We start from the raw sequence: 14,558 nt of genomic DNA, 5'->3' as shown, positions 1-14,558 counted from the left end.
AATGCATCACAGTATAGCAGAATAACCCCTGATTAGTGACGAAGGCCGTCTTTTCTTGATCTTTTTTCCACAAGGGTATCTGATGGAAGCCGGAATAGGCATCCATAAAACTCATCAGGGCATGACCGGCTGTGGAATCGACTAGACTGTCAATCTTTGGGAGCGGGTAACTGTCCTTTGGACATGCCTTGTTGAGGTCTGTGTAGTCAACACACATACGCCAGGTACCATTCGGCTTTTTTACCAGCACAACGTTCGCAACCCAATCCGGGAAGTTACATGGCCGAATAAACCCAGCGTTTAACAGCTTTTTAACTTCGGCAGCTGCCGCCTGACTTATTTCCTCACCGTGGTTTCTTTTCTTTTGCCGAATGGGCTTCTTTTTCGGATCCACGGCGAGTTTGTGGACAACAAGATCCGGGCTGATGTCTGGCATCTCTTCCACTTCAAAAGCAAAAATGTCTTTGAATTTTCTCAGCAAGAGGTGTAAGTCTGCACCCAAATTAGCAAAGGCAGTCGTCCCCACCTTAACAGTACGCTCTGTACAGCTGTCATCCAGAGCGAGATCCATGTGCTCACAACCGGCTGGGGACGGAGCTCCTCTGACCGCTCCCCGGTCAGTAACTGCTATTTCTTTTCTTTTTTCACCTCCACCAGCTGATCAGATTTCCTCTTTGTTTCGGCTGCTGGTGGGGTTAGGTTGGGATCCTTGACTCCATCAAGGTCTATTGGCTCCTTTCCTTGGCTGGACAAGACCACGGTAGGCTTGACGGCTAAGAGATAACATTCTTGGGCCGTCTTTTGGTCCCCATTTAGGGAGCCAAAAGAACCATCATTCCTTTCATATTTCAGCAGCATGAAGGAAGGGATAATGACAGCCTTGGATTCATTTAGATTTGGACGGCCCAAAATGATGTTTTAGGCGGTCAACTCCTCTACTACCAAGAACTTGACGACTAGGTGACGCCCTTCTCCTTTGTCTCCCAGCTGGATAGGTAAGTCAATCCTGCCGACTGGGTACATTATTCCCCCCCCCCCCCCAAAACCAACCAGGGGATGGGAAACCGGATGCATGCTGCTGGGCTTGTACTTCAGCTTTTGCAAGCACTTGTAGCTGATAATGTCCGAGGAGCTACTGGTGTCTAAAAGGATCCGACCAACCAGTTGGTTAATGACCTTACACTCAATAACGACCGGATCGTCATGCGGACGGCGGACGCTGCCCCGGTCCTTCTTAGTAATAAGGACGTCTGGGAAGGTTCCGCCGGCAAACGTCTGCTCCTCATCAACATCTTTGGCCATCTTCTTCAGATGGTCCTTGGTGCCCCGAATAGTCGGGCCACCACCTGAGAAGCCACCTGCTATGGTGTAGACTGGCAGAATTTATTTTTGTTTCGTGACTGAATGGAACATTTCATAGGATTTGGCTTCTCAAGAGTTAGCCGATCCTTGATATCCATGAGGATGGAATTGTAGTCCTTATTAAACTCGTACCTCGAGGAGTACGGTTTGAATTCCATCTTTTTCTTATGGGACGGCTAGTCAGATTCATTAACCGCCCAGACATCTTTTCTCTTTTTGCTCTCTTGTTGTTTCTTTGCTGGTTGAGCAGACCGACTATCTTTTTGTTTATCAGGCTTTTTGGAGTCCAACTGGTTGCTAGGCGAGCAGAGGTCGGTTGCTTGTATAAAGTTTTCCGCCTCCATCAACGCCTGCAGAAGGGTGAAGACCCTCTTTCTGACGAGGTCAAACCTGAAAGTTGACCCGTCCTTCAGACCCTTAAAGAAGTCTGTAAAGGCTACTTCGTCAGACAACCCCTGAATTTAGATTCTGGTCAGGTTGAATTGTCTGACGTAAGAGCGGAGTCTTTCGTTCTCCCCCTGCTTAATGGTGCTCAAGTCTAAACTTGTTTTCTTCGCAGGGATGTTCATGGAGAAGTTGGACGCAAACAAGTAGGCAAGCTTCTTGAAGCTGTCTATACATCCGCCCGGCAAGTTGCCAAACCATTGTTGGGCAATGCCTTTCAATGTGGCCGAAAAGCAGCGGCACTACGCAGCATCATCCAACCCCTGTAAATACATGAGGTTGGTGTATGCAATGAGGTGGTCCTCAGGGTTGGAGGTACCGTCATAGGTACCAACCAAGACATTTTAACCTTGGCCGGTTGTGCCGCCTCGGTTTTATCTCTAGTGAACGCAAAAGGTTGTTCACCAAGTCTAAGCAGATGGAGCTGCCACTCTAGGGGCTGGACATGATTGTATGTCGCCTGTCCTCCATAGAGGGCCGGCTGCATATATTGCAGGGCATATTGCTCGTATAGCATCTGAGAGACATACGGGGCTGACCCGATCATTTGAGGGCCAGTATGGACGGACTGGCCGCCTGTATGGCTCTCAAGCAAGGATTGAGTATTCCTTGCTGAAGTTGCTTTGAAGCTGTTTGGAAAGCTTGAAGTGGAAGCCGACACAAACAGCTGTTGACTTCTCCTATGCTCGATTATTTCCCGAGCATCATGGGTTGATTTTTTGTTACCCCCGGGCTGATCCTGCCGGTGGGGTCTTATCAGACCCTTCTAGGGCAGAAGGATTTTAGACCAGTCAAGTGGTTTGGCTGCCTTCTCCTTTGGATATGGAGTTGGCTGCCTGTCCTTGACTGGCTTCCTCCTCTCAGCCTGAGGAGTCTTCTTTGCCGACTGACCCTTGCTTGGGCCAACCTTGCTTTTACTGATCAGATCCTTAATTTCACCCTTGAAACTAGTCATGAATTTCATGAGTTCGTCCCGAGTGACTGGGGCTAATCCTCTTGCCATCTGGGTTTCCCCTTCCGGCTGTATAGGGGGCCTGCTCGTACCCGCCTGGCTCTCACCTCGTTCTAAATTATCTCTAGGATGGAGGCGCCTGGTAATAAGTGACCCGTCTTTGGCCACATAGGTTTCGATCTGAAGGTCATCATCCTCCTGGTCTGTAAAGACCTCCAGCTGATGACTATTGGGGTCAGGAGATGGTACAGACTCTTGAACCATCTTTGAGGTACTCTCCCCACAGACGGCGCCAAATGTTTTGGGTGTTTTTGTCCCTCGGGAGAGTTACGACTCAAAGACTGGTCTGCTAGTGCCTGTACCTGCAAAATAACGGAGACTCCGGGTGGTTAGAGGCTTGCCTCTGACGATCAAGTTAGAACGTGCAGGAGAGAGTAACAAGTGCGGAAAAAGGTAAAAGTGAGATCTTCTCGAATTCCGTGATCAAGTGATTTCTCTAATGTAAGAGAATGTCAGGAATATTGTAATAATTGTATCTGCCCCACAAATGGGAAAAATATCCCTATTTATAGGGTCATTGGGTAAAGTGCCCTTATTAGGTCATTCTGACCTAATTTGGTGGGATGCGCCGTAATACGACTTTTTTTCGGGATTTAGGCCAGAATGGCAATCTTTATCCCATTTATCAAGATGACACGTGTCATAAAAGGAGAGGTCCATTTGGGCCTCCCGGAGGCTGACACGTTTCGGCTTCTGATAGGGCCATGTGTCCTGGGTATTTTTACCCAAAACAATACCAACAAGAAAAATAAGATCGTTGAATCAAATCAAACATACTTGTGGCATTGTCGTCTTGGCCACATTAACATCAAATGCATCAAGAAACTTCTACAAGAAGGTATTCTTGAATTTACTCATTGGACTTAGAGTTGTTTGAAAATTGCAAAGGATGCTTATTAGACAAGATGATAAAGAAGCCATTCTCCAAGTTGGGAGATAGGGCCGGTGACTTATTAGGCCTCATACACACGGATATATGTGGGCCAATGAGCACGACCACAAGGATCGATATTTTATCACCTTCACGAACGACTACAGTAGATATGGATATGTCTACCTTATGTCGAACAAATCTGAATTATTTGAGAAATTCAAAGAATTTCATAGAGTAGCTGAAAATCAGCATAGCAAGAAAATCAAAGCCCTTCGATCGAACCGAGGTAATGAATACTTTAGCCATGAATTCGATGATCATCTGAAATAACATGGTATTATTTCAGAGTTGGCACCTCTCGGAACTCCACAATGGAACGGAGTGTCCGAGAGGAGGAATCGAACCCTATTAGACATGGTCCGAGAGGAGCGATCTTCATTTCTCTTTCTGGGGACAAGCACTTCTAATCGCGGCACTAACACAAGTAGAAAAATATATTTTGGCACTGAGTTATTGGCATCGGTTCTTAAAAACCGATGGGAAAAAAAATTAGGCGAGATTTAGTGTAATATAAATGGCACCGGTTCAAACCCAACCGGTGCCAAATTAGGGCCTGTTTACATTTAATGAATTGAACTGAACTGAAATGAACTGAATTGAGTGGAGCTGAACTGAACTGATTGAAGCTAAATTGGACTGAACTGATTGGAGCTAAATTGAACTGAACTGAAGTGAAATGAAAATTTTATGAGAGAAGACAATTAGGAGCTAAACTAAACTGAACTAAAATAATTGGAACTGAACTGAATTAAACTGATTGGAGTTGAAGTGAACTGAATCGAACTGAAATTAAGTAAATGTGAATAGGCCCTTAGTGAAATGACACCAATTTGAACAGGTGGGAATTTTCTATAAAAAAAACCCCGCCCCCCTTGTTTCTCCCTATTTCCTCTCCTGTCTCTCTCTTTCCTCTGGTTCTTTCTCTCTCCTCTCCCTTGGATCTCTCTCTTATCTCTCCGATGTACCGCGGTCCATTCCACCCCGTGGCGTCATCTCTCTTATCTTTCTAACATTCCACCTCGCATTCACTCTCCTCTTAGCTCTCCTTTTCTCTGTTTCATTTCACCATACCCAGCGGCGCTTTTTCTTCACCGGCGGCGATGGTAACGGGTTTTTTTCTTCACCCGCGCCGGATCTTTGCAGTGGTGCTGGATCTCTTCACGAAGGTATGTGCTCTTCGATTTCAAATCTAGGGTTTCTGATTTTTATTTACTTTTTTTTTTATTAATGATGAACAATTGAAATGATAGGGCGTTTGATTGAATTATTTGGGGTTATGTTGGGATGAGGTCGATGAACATGGTGAACTTGTCGATAAACAATTGAAATTCCCCCTATTTTTCGATTATGTTCAATTTTGTTATAATATTAATGATGTGATTGCATTTAATTGTTTTTTGGGGTTCGAATTGATTGATTTATCACTATTTGGGGTAATTTTTAGGGATTTAGATAATCGGATTAATGGTATAAATGGGAGAGCGCATCGTTATCAGCCGCGTCGTCTTCGTCGAATTCGGGGTTGGAGGAGAAAATTGAGGCGAGGGTTGAAGATGATTAAGCTGGAGGGGAAGATGAACCCCTAATTCAGCTCGCCGAATGTCGTATTTGCCAGGAAGAAGATTATATTGCTAGCTTAAAAGTGCCCTGTCGTTGTAGTGGCAGCTTGAAGGTATTCTATTCAATTCTTGAGCTTTTTTCTTTCAGCCCTCTTTTCTATATAGATTATAAAGATTATAGACTAATCATAATACATCATTTTGCGATGAACGTTGTTATCGCTTGATTGACATTGATTAATTGCACAAACCTTGGTTTTTGCAATTAATTTTTGGGGTTCTACCGTCCTATAGAGTTTTATGAGTAACATTCAATTTTGGGTTTGTATCATTGGTAATTTGTAAAATGGTTTGACATGATTCTGATGTGTTTGAAATGTTAATCCTGATCATGCAAATAATTAAAAGTTGACAAATTTGCTCAATATTTGTAAAAAAGAATAAAATTTTAGAGAAATTTGATAATACTTAAATTGTACTTCAATGTTTTTAATTATGTGGGTGCAGCTAGGACTCACTGGCTCTTCCTAACATAAATTATGAAGAAATTTGTTTTAGCTCTAACATGGAAGCACCTTGAACAAGCAACTTTTGGGGTTCTACCGTCCTATAGAGTTTTATGAGTAACATTCAATTTTGGGTTTGTATCATTGGTAATTTGTAAAATGGTTTGACATGATTCTGATGTGTTTGAAATGTTAATCCTGATCATGCAAATAATTAAAAGTTGACAAATTTGCTCAATATTTGTAAAAAAGAATAAAATTTTAGAGAAATTTGATAATACTTAAATTGTAATTCAATGTTTTTAATTATGTGGGTGCAGCTAGGACTCACTGGCTCTTCCTAACATAAATTATGAAGAAATTTGTTTTAGCTCTAACATGGAAGCACCTTGAACAGGAAGAAGATTATTTCCATGCATACAATAAATGGCTAAAGTAAAACATGATGGTGTGCTGTGTTTCTCTCCTTGCTTCTTCTATTTATGTTTGGTATTGACTTCATCATGGGTTTCTTTTAGTTTCATCTGCCCCGCTTATTCTGTTTTATACTTATGACTTATAATTATGTAGGCTTGGGTCCTGGAACTCTAGTAGGTTTTGTTGCATTCGACCTATTCCCAATCCATGCTGTTTGTGTAGTTGTTCCGAAAGCTGGAGAACGGAAAAAAATATCAGATATAGGAGTCTGATTGGTCGAGCTATTTTGGTCCTTTTGGACTTACATATGGCTATACATTATTATGAAGGTAATGAATTTCTACACATTATACTCTCTTTAGCTGGGCATACTTTAGTTTTCTTGTATACAATTCTTCAAAATTAAAATTTCACGGAGGACTTTTCTTGTAAATTGATGGAAATCCTTGTTCGTATTTCTAGATGCTTTGATCTTTGTCTTTTGAACTTAATATTAGAAACTCATACCCTCTTTGCTATTGTTGAGGTGATTGAACATTTGCATGCATTAGTTGGCATGTAACCTTTGGTTGTGCAAAACACTAAGCAAAACAAAAAGCTTCTTATATAATTTAATCACTTTGTGATGAATATATGACTTCCTTAGCTTAATGTTAGCACTTGTAATTGATATAAAACAATAATTTACTGTAAAAATGTTCTTTCTTCAGGTTTGGAGTCATCTTTGACATTGTTGCAATATGGCTTAATCCCGCTGCTGCTGCTTTCATGTTGCTGCTACTGCTATCCACGCTACATAATCCCTCTGTTGCTACTGCTATCCACGCTGCTGCCTCTACTGCTACAGTAGTTTTTTTTTTTTTTTTTTCAGTTTTTTAAAGTGTAATATTACAATTTATTGATGAAAATATATTTGTTTTATGTATATTATGATTATATATAAGTATATAGTGCAATTTAAGTGAAAAAAATGAAAAAAAAAAAATGATTTTTTGGGCCATTAAGGGCACCGGTTAACCGGTGCTAATAACCTAGTATTCGCGCCGGTTAACCGGTGCTAATGTTAATTATTCCAACTGGTTTTGAACAGGTGCGAATAAATTCAGCTTTTGGCATCCCTCAATTGACCAATGGTTCAAAACCGGTGCGCAAACCCGGTTTTGAACCGGTGCGAAAATGCTATTTTCTACTAGTGCAACACTTAACCGAGCTAGGTCAAAAGCTATTGAAAAGACTATGAATTATGGAAGAAGAAACCTCTAAGGATGTCTTTTCTTAAGATTTGGGGTTGCGAAGCGTATGTTAAAAGATTAGTTTCTTATAAACTTCACCCAAAATTCGCCATGTGTTTCTTTGTGGGATATCCAAAAGAAATCAAAAAGTGGTTATTACTTTTTGGAGAAGGAACATCTTTCCAAAATGACAAGTGGGAGGAAAATCGAACTCGATGAAGTTCGAGAGGACAAGTAACAAAGTCAAACTGATATAACTGACAATAAAAGTGCTTTAGAAGCACCTGTTGACATTGGTCATAGTCAAACCAACTATGTGCAAGTCAAAATGACAATGCAAATGCTTGGTCTATTACCCTGCGTAAGTAGTAAAGGCCAAGATCTCAACCATATAGATATCTCGGTGTTGTATTAACCGAGGATCAAGAAATCCTAATTGTGGATGGAGATGAGCCAACAACTTACAAGCAAGCTATAACGATCCCCAACTCTGCAAAATGGCAAAAAGCCATGCCATCTGAGATGGACTCCATGTTTAAAAATCAAGTATAGGATTTGGTTGATTTGCCTGAAGGTTACACACCTATCTGTTGCAAATGGATTTCCAAGATGAAAACTGACAAAGATGGAAATGTATATGTATACAAAGCTAGATTGGTGGCAAAATTTTACAGGAAAATTAACGGCATTGATTATGATGAAACCTTTTCCCCAGTTGGAATGCTTAAGTCCGTCCGGATTACCCTACCGATTGTTGCATATTAAGATTACGAAATATGGCTGATGGACGTCAAAACCGCCTTCCTAAATGGAATTTTGGAAGAGACTATGTATATGACTTAACCGGAAGGTTTTGTTGATCCAAGCAATGATGGTAAGGTATGCAAGCTTAAGAAGTCCATTTATGGATTAAAGTAGGCAAGAAGAAGTTGGAATTTTTGATTCGATGAACCCATTAGTAAGTTTGGTTTCATCAAGAATCAAGATGAGTCTTGTGTTTACAAGAAGGTTAGTGAGAGTGACATCGCATTCCTCGTCTTGTATGTCGATGACATATTGCTCATTGGAAATAGCATTCCGATGTTAGAGTCTGTAAAGGCTTGGCTTGGAAAATGTTTTTTAATGAAAGACTTGAGAGAGGCACAATACATATTGGGCATCAAGATCTATAGGGATAGATCTAATAGAATGATTGGATTGAGCCAAAGTACTTACATCGATAAGGTAATGGCACGATTCAACAAGCAGGAGGCCAAGATAAGTCACCTACCCATGTCACATGACATAACTCTAAGCAAGAAGTAGTATTCACATACACCTAATAAGCGAGAGAGGATGAATCGGATTCCATATGCTTCGCTTTTTGGATCGATCATATATGCCATGATATGTACTAGGCCGGATGTATCGTATGCCTTGAGTGCTACGAGCCGATGACAATCAGACCGAAAAGAGACGCATTCGACTGCGGACAAGAATATCTTAAATCACCTGAAAAGGAACAAGGATAAACTTCTGGTCTATAGTGGGAGTAATGATTTGGTTGTTGAAGGTTACAATACAACTAAAGCGTTGCAATCAAGGTACATATTATGTCTAAATGAATGAGCATTCAGTTGAAAGAGTGCTAAGCAAAGCACAACTACACACTCTAAAACTGAAGCTGAATACTTGGCAACTTTAGAAGAGGATAAGGAGGCAGTTTGGATTCGTAAGTTCGTTGGTGAACTTGATGTTGTACCCTCCATCAAGGGTCCAATAGATCTATATTTTGACAACAATTGTAACACCCTAGAAATTCCTTTCCTTTAAAATACCTGTTTTGCTCTTTTAAAATACGAATTAGGAAAATCTAAGACAATACTGCCACCGAGAAAACGACTACTATTATCAAAGACACACAGCGAAAGACTACTTTTAAAAACCATTCAAAACAAGTCAACTTCTAAGTCAAAACCTAATGAAAGTAAAGTAAAACCCAAGTCAAATGAAATCAAACAAAGTCAAACAAATTCAACCTACATTTTGGAACCATTGTAGGCCCTTATTAAAACCGTGAAAATACCAAAACCTTTGTGTTAGTTTGCAAGAACGAAAAATAAAACATAATAATAATGCAAAAAAACACATCATATTCCTATGAGAACTAAGCATGATTCGCTCTTCACTCTTGCCCATCATGATTATGCTTCATCACCTGAAAAGCTTCTCTCTACTTGTCCCCACTACTCGCCATTAGAAATGGGTCGTCGTAGGGTCAAGGTAAAGACAAGGCCAAACAAACATACAAACACACAATCAGCAAAGCTAAGTACATAAGCGTAATGAAACACACTAACATGCTTTCATCCTATCATCCACACAAATTACCTTGTTGCACCTGTTTACACGCATGCAACATACAACATGAACATTCAATAAATAACTAAATTATTTATTTAGCTTGATTACGCATCGAACGGGTTTCCCCCTAACCTGCCCCAATAAAGGGGTACTAACACGGGAGCTAAATGTGCCAGTATAAAAGAACCACTCATAAGTGGCGGAATTCCTACGCATTAATAAAAATGAATATACAGCATCCTGTACTCCCAATAGAAGTTATGGTCAAATATAAAGTCGCATAACTCCCCCCATATGTTCATACTCAAGGTATATACGTTCCTAGAGTTTTGGTGCGTAATCTCTTTCATTTTACGTTATTTACATATTATTTAACTCGGTGATGACTCACAAACCATAGCAATAACAATAATCAATACCATCCAAGCAACCAAGTATACCACTTTAATTCTTTTATGATTAGTGACGACATAATCTTTAATGTTGAACCTTTTATAATCTACCTCGATGTCAAAAACATCTTAAACGCATAATGCGCCACAATTCCTATCCCTTGGTGTTGGAAACACCTTAAGTGCACTAGGCACCAAAATATAATTTAATCCTTGTGCACATAGATACTTAAATAGCTTCTTCCTCATGCTTATAGCATCAACAAAAATTATATGAACCATAATAAAATTCTCTTTCAATATTCCAAACCAAATTAAACATTTAGTTTAATTAAACATGCTCTCAAGCATGCCAACAATAAAAGTGTGGTTCATATTCAACATATCAATAAAATTAATTCCAATCATCAAATCACCATAAATAACCCATACTTCACCATTCAATCACCAATATTACATCAATCCACAATTCCAAACAATACCTACCATGATACTACTTGGAAATAATAAATCAAAGCCTAGCATGCTTCTACATATTTTTAGCGAACGTACCTTTAATACGATCTCAAAATCGCCATGACTACACAAAATCACTTGCTTGGAAATCTCCTACAATCCAAAATTACAAAGAGGCCTTAATACCTATACAATAAAATTTCTAGCAATATATATACATTACTTAAATCACTCATAAATCATTTAAAATAAGGTGAAATTCAATTTAAAACCCTTACTTTAATCCCCAATTAATGGGTACTAAAAAATCTTTCAAGAAAATTAATTATGGCTTATATACCAAATTTTCAGCTTTATTAAATCATCAAAACTTGCTGTAAACATGTTTTAAAACACCTATTTCAATAATTTATATCACCTATAACAATGTCTACCAATATACATAAACTTAGAGATCTAGGGTTTGAAATTTAGGGCTTTTTAATTCAAAATCAAATCTGAAAATTTATATACTTCATACTTATTATAAAACATCATAAAATCATCACAAAACCCCAAAAACGATAATTAATCAATGGCTAGATTAGGATTAAAAATAAAAGAAATTTTTTTTATATATGCACGAAAAAGGGAGAAGAAGAGGGGAGAGTGGTCGGCGCCACCTCCTCGCGGTTGCTGTTGCTCCCGCACTCTGCTGGCGGTTCCTCTCAACAACCCCCCTACTTAAAACTGTTTCCTACCCTTAATGATCCCTTGTATTATTCTAACTACTATTTGACTTCCTTTAAATACCATTAACTTTAAAAATCATCTTTTATAAAATCATATGCCCCAATATTTTTAAATTATAAAAAAAGTATTTCCAAAATATTAAATAAATAAATTGGATCTTTAATAAAACACTTTAAATAAATAACACCTCGTAAATAATTAATTTCTACTTCTTTAAGTACTTCAAGAAATACTTATTAAATTAAAAATATGTATAAAAATACGGGGTACTATAATCTACCCCCCTTACAAGAAGTTTCGTCTCGAAACTTGGGTAATGAAATTCAAACTTTTTCCTCACTTTCTATAATGTTGCTGTACTCTTTTGTCATACTCTTACATTTAGTGTCTCTTTGAAATTAAAATTACTCAAAATAATCATTAAAATTGTGCAAATAACACAAAAATAACTGAAAATATGGGGAAAAAGCGTGAAATTCTACCACATTCTAACCCCCTTAAAGAAAACGAGTTACGTCTCCGTAACTCAACATACCCAAACAACTCGGGATATTTCTTTTTCATTTCATCCTCGGCATCCCAAGTTGCTTCCTCATACTCTTGGTTAGACCATATCACTTTAACAGTCTCAACATCCTTATTGCGAGTAGTATGCACTTTACTGTGAAGGATCTTGACTGGTCTTTCCTCATAGGTTAAGCTTTGATCTAACTCAATGGTTTCGGGTTGTATCACATGTGACTTATCAGGGATATACCTTCTTAGCTGAAATACATCATGTACTTTACTTAGCTCCATAGATAAGGCCAACCTATAAGCTACTTTGCCTACCCTTTAAGTATTTCATATGGATCAGTATACTTTGGCTAAGCTTTCCTTTCTTTCCAAACCTCATTACTCCTTTCATTGGTGAAACTTTCAAAAACACTTTGTCACCAGCCTCAAATTCTTCCTCTCTACGCTTCAAATCTACGTAACTCTTTTGACGATTCCTTGTTGCTTGAATCTTAGCTTGAATCTTCTTCACTTGTTTAATTGTATCTTTAATCATTTGAGGCCCTAAGATCATTGTTTCACTTATGTCGTTCAAAAAGATTGGGCTACGAAACTTCCTTCCATACCCTTTTCTTTCAGATGGTCATCGAATTTTTGGCTCAAGTATTTGCCACCTCGATCTGATTGAAGGGCTTTGATTTTCTTGACAAGCTGATTTTCAACTTCATTATGAAATTATTTGAATTTCTCAAACAATTCAGATTTGTGCGACATAAGGTAGACATATCCATACCTACTATAGTCGTCCGTGAAGGTGATAAAATATTGATGGTCGTTCCTTGTGGTTGTGCTCATTGGTCAACATACATCGGTGTGTATTAGACCCATTAAGTCACTTGCCCTTTCTCCCAACTTGGAGAATGGATGCTTTATCATCTTGTCTAATAAATATACTTCGCAATTTTCAAACGATTGTAAATCGAATGAGTCAAGAACACCTTCTTGTAGAATTTTCCTAATGCGTTTGATGTTAATGTGGCCAAGACGACAATGCCATAAGTATGTCTTATTTGACTCAATGGTCTTAGCTTTCTTTGGTGGTATCATTAACATTATAAACTTGTTTGTCTAAATAAAGCACATTTGGATAAACGTGCCATGCCATAAAACATATAAACAAGACTCAAAACAATCACAGTTATAGTCTTGTGATCTCACAACCCGACATATGCAATTACAAGTTTAATTGATAGATTCTCTTCTTCTTCCGCTTGTAAATGCACAACCACTTGTGAAGCTTCTTCTCACTTAGTTCCTGAAATAGGAGCATACAGTGAGTCATTTACGGCATTTAATACCTTTATGAAATGCTCATATTCAAGTGATGGTTTATAAAGAAGATACCTGAGGTGAAAGCTACTTTTCCTTTCACTTCATCTTCTAGGTACTCCTTTCATTCTCTTTTGTAGTGGCCTTGCCTACTATTAATTATAGATTAATATTACTGATCATTCTGGATTAATTCATCGTGTCGGATCGTTAGTTGCTTGGGTGTGACCCGAAGGGTTAAGTCAAGATTAAGCTGTAATATTAATTATAGATTAATATTACTGATCGAAAGTGGCCTCCAACTAGGCATTCCGATCACTTGACCTCACTGAATGATTAGCTTTCTAATAATTCCGAACCCTCTATCGGAGTAATACACTTGTTCGAAGGAGTGAGAGTGGCCGGTTATGGGAGTGAGAGTGGGGAGCAAGTTTGGTCCCCCCCTTTCCAAATGGTCCCCACCTAACCTCTCATATGAGCTTGCCACTTGTTGATTTATTACTAATTTGATTATTAATTTTACTTTAACTTTAAAATAAAATGGGAAAATCAAATTCTCCAACATTGATGGGAGAGCTTTTCACATTCTTGATTTTCCTATAAATACCCAAGTTAGGGTATTGGAAAAATCACTTGAGTAAGAGTTGAAAAAGGCATCACTAGTAGTGAAAACCTTTGAACTCAAGAGTTGAAAAAGGCATCACTAGTAGTGAAAACCTTTGAACTCAAGAGTTGAAAAAGGCATCACCTTTGTGAAAACCTTTGAACTCAATTACTCAGGTTTCGGCCGGGCCTTGCTAACTCCAAGGCATTGGACCTAGTCGGTGTTCGAGGTTTGGGTGGACTTCCGTTTGAGGTCGTCGTATTTTCGAGGCTAGCTTTCGAAGTAAGAGCCCCTCGAGGTCGGGCGAAGCACGCGTCAAAGGTATAATTATTATCTTAATCTTGTCATTAAGTTAATTATGTTTATGGTTTTATTTATTGCGAGTGCGGTCTTGGTTTTGGGTTTGTTTCTGCGGTGAGTCGGACTCACCAAACCCCAACAGCGGTATCGGAGCCTCGCTCGTTTATTTTAAAATCATATTATTTTTTCAAGGTGTTTTATGGTTTTAAGTTGCTAATTAGATTAGTAGCTCGTTTTATTAATTTTAACCTCGTATTAGAGCTGACTTCAGCTCTCGAACCCAGATTTCGACCCAAAAATAGTGAATTTTGGGTGGAAAAGGCGTTTTGGAAATGGTTTTACCCTTTTAGGACTATGTTTTTAGCCAAAAAACAACCAGAAGTGGACTTTTCGAGGGATTTTTCGTTTTGACGAAAATTTTTAAGTCTTTCTAACCTTGAA

At 38.8% G+C, this 14,558-nt stretch overlaps 1 protein-coding gene and 1 long non-coding RNA gene across 8 annotated transcripts; one reads left to right on the top strand and one right to left on the bottom strand.

Annotated features, from left to right (window-relative positions):
* Positions 1 to 4,637: 4,637 nt before the first annotated feature.
* Positions 4,638 to 7,215, top strand: LOC145568755 (uncharacterized). 7 transcript variants are annotated; one of them, XR_014095923.1, is made up of 5 exons: positions 4,638 to 4,918; positions 5,197 to 5,424; positions 6,138 to 6,306; positions 6,388 to 6,563; positions 6,945 to 7,214. It is a non-coding gene; the product is annotated as an uncharacterized LOC145568755 (long non-coding RNA). The 7 variants fall into 7 exon arrangements; XR_014095925.1 differs by having other exon boundaries at positions 6,138 to 6,265; positions 6,945 to 7,212; XR_014095924.1 differs by having other exon boundaries at positions 6,215 to 6,306; positions 6,945 to 7,210.
* Positions 7,216 to 11,809: 4,594 nt separating this feature from the next.
* Positions 11,810 to 12,458, bottom strand: LOC145566481 (uncharacterized). The gene is made up of 2 exons (XM_081625889.1): positions 12,288 to 12,458; positions 11,810 to 12,154 (listed from the first exon to the last, which is right to left on the bottom strand). Exons 1-2 carry the CDS (start codon positions 12,456 to 12,458, stop codon positions 11,810 to 11,812), a joined length of 516 nt encoding a protein of 171 aa, XP_081482015.1.
* Between the last annotated feature and the right edge of the window lie 2,100 nt (positions 12,459 to 14,558).

Source organism: Chenopodium album, chromosome 11 (assembly GCF_948465745.1).
Source record: "Chenopodium album chromosome 11, dcCheAlbu1.1, whole genome shotgun sequence".
Classification (NCBI taxonomy): domain Eukaryota; kingdom Viridiplantae; phylum Streptophyta; class Magnoliopsida; order Caryophyllales; family Amaranthaceae; genus Chenopodium; species Chenopodium album.
Note: the sequence above shows the minus strand (reverse complement) of the source record. Positions and strands in the feature narration are given on the sequence as shown.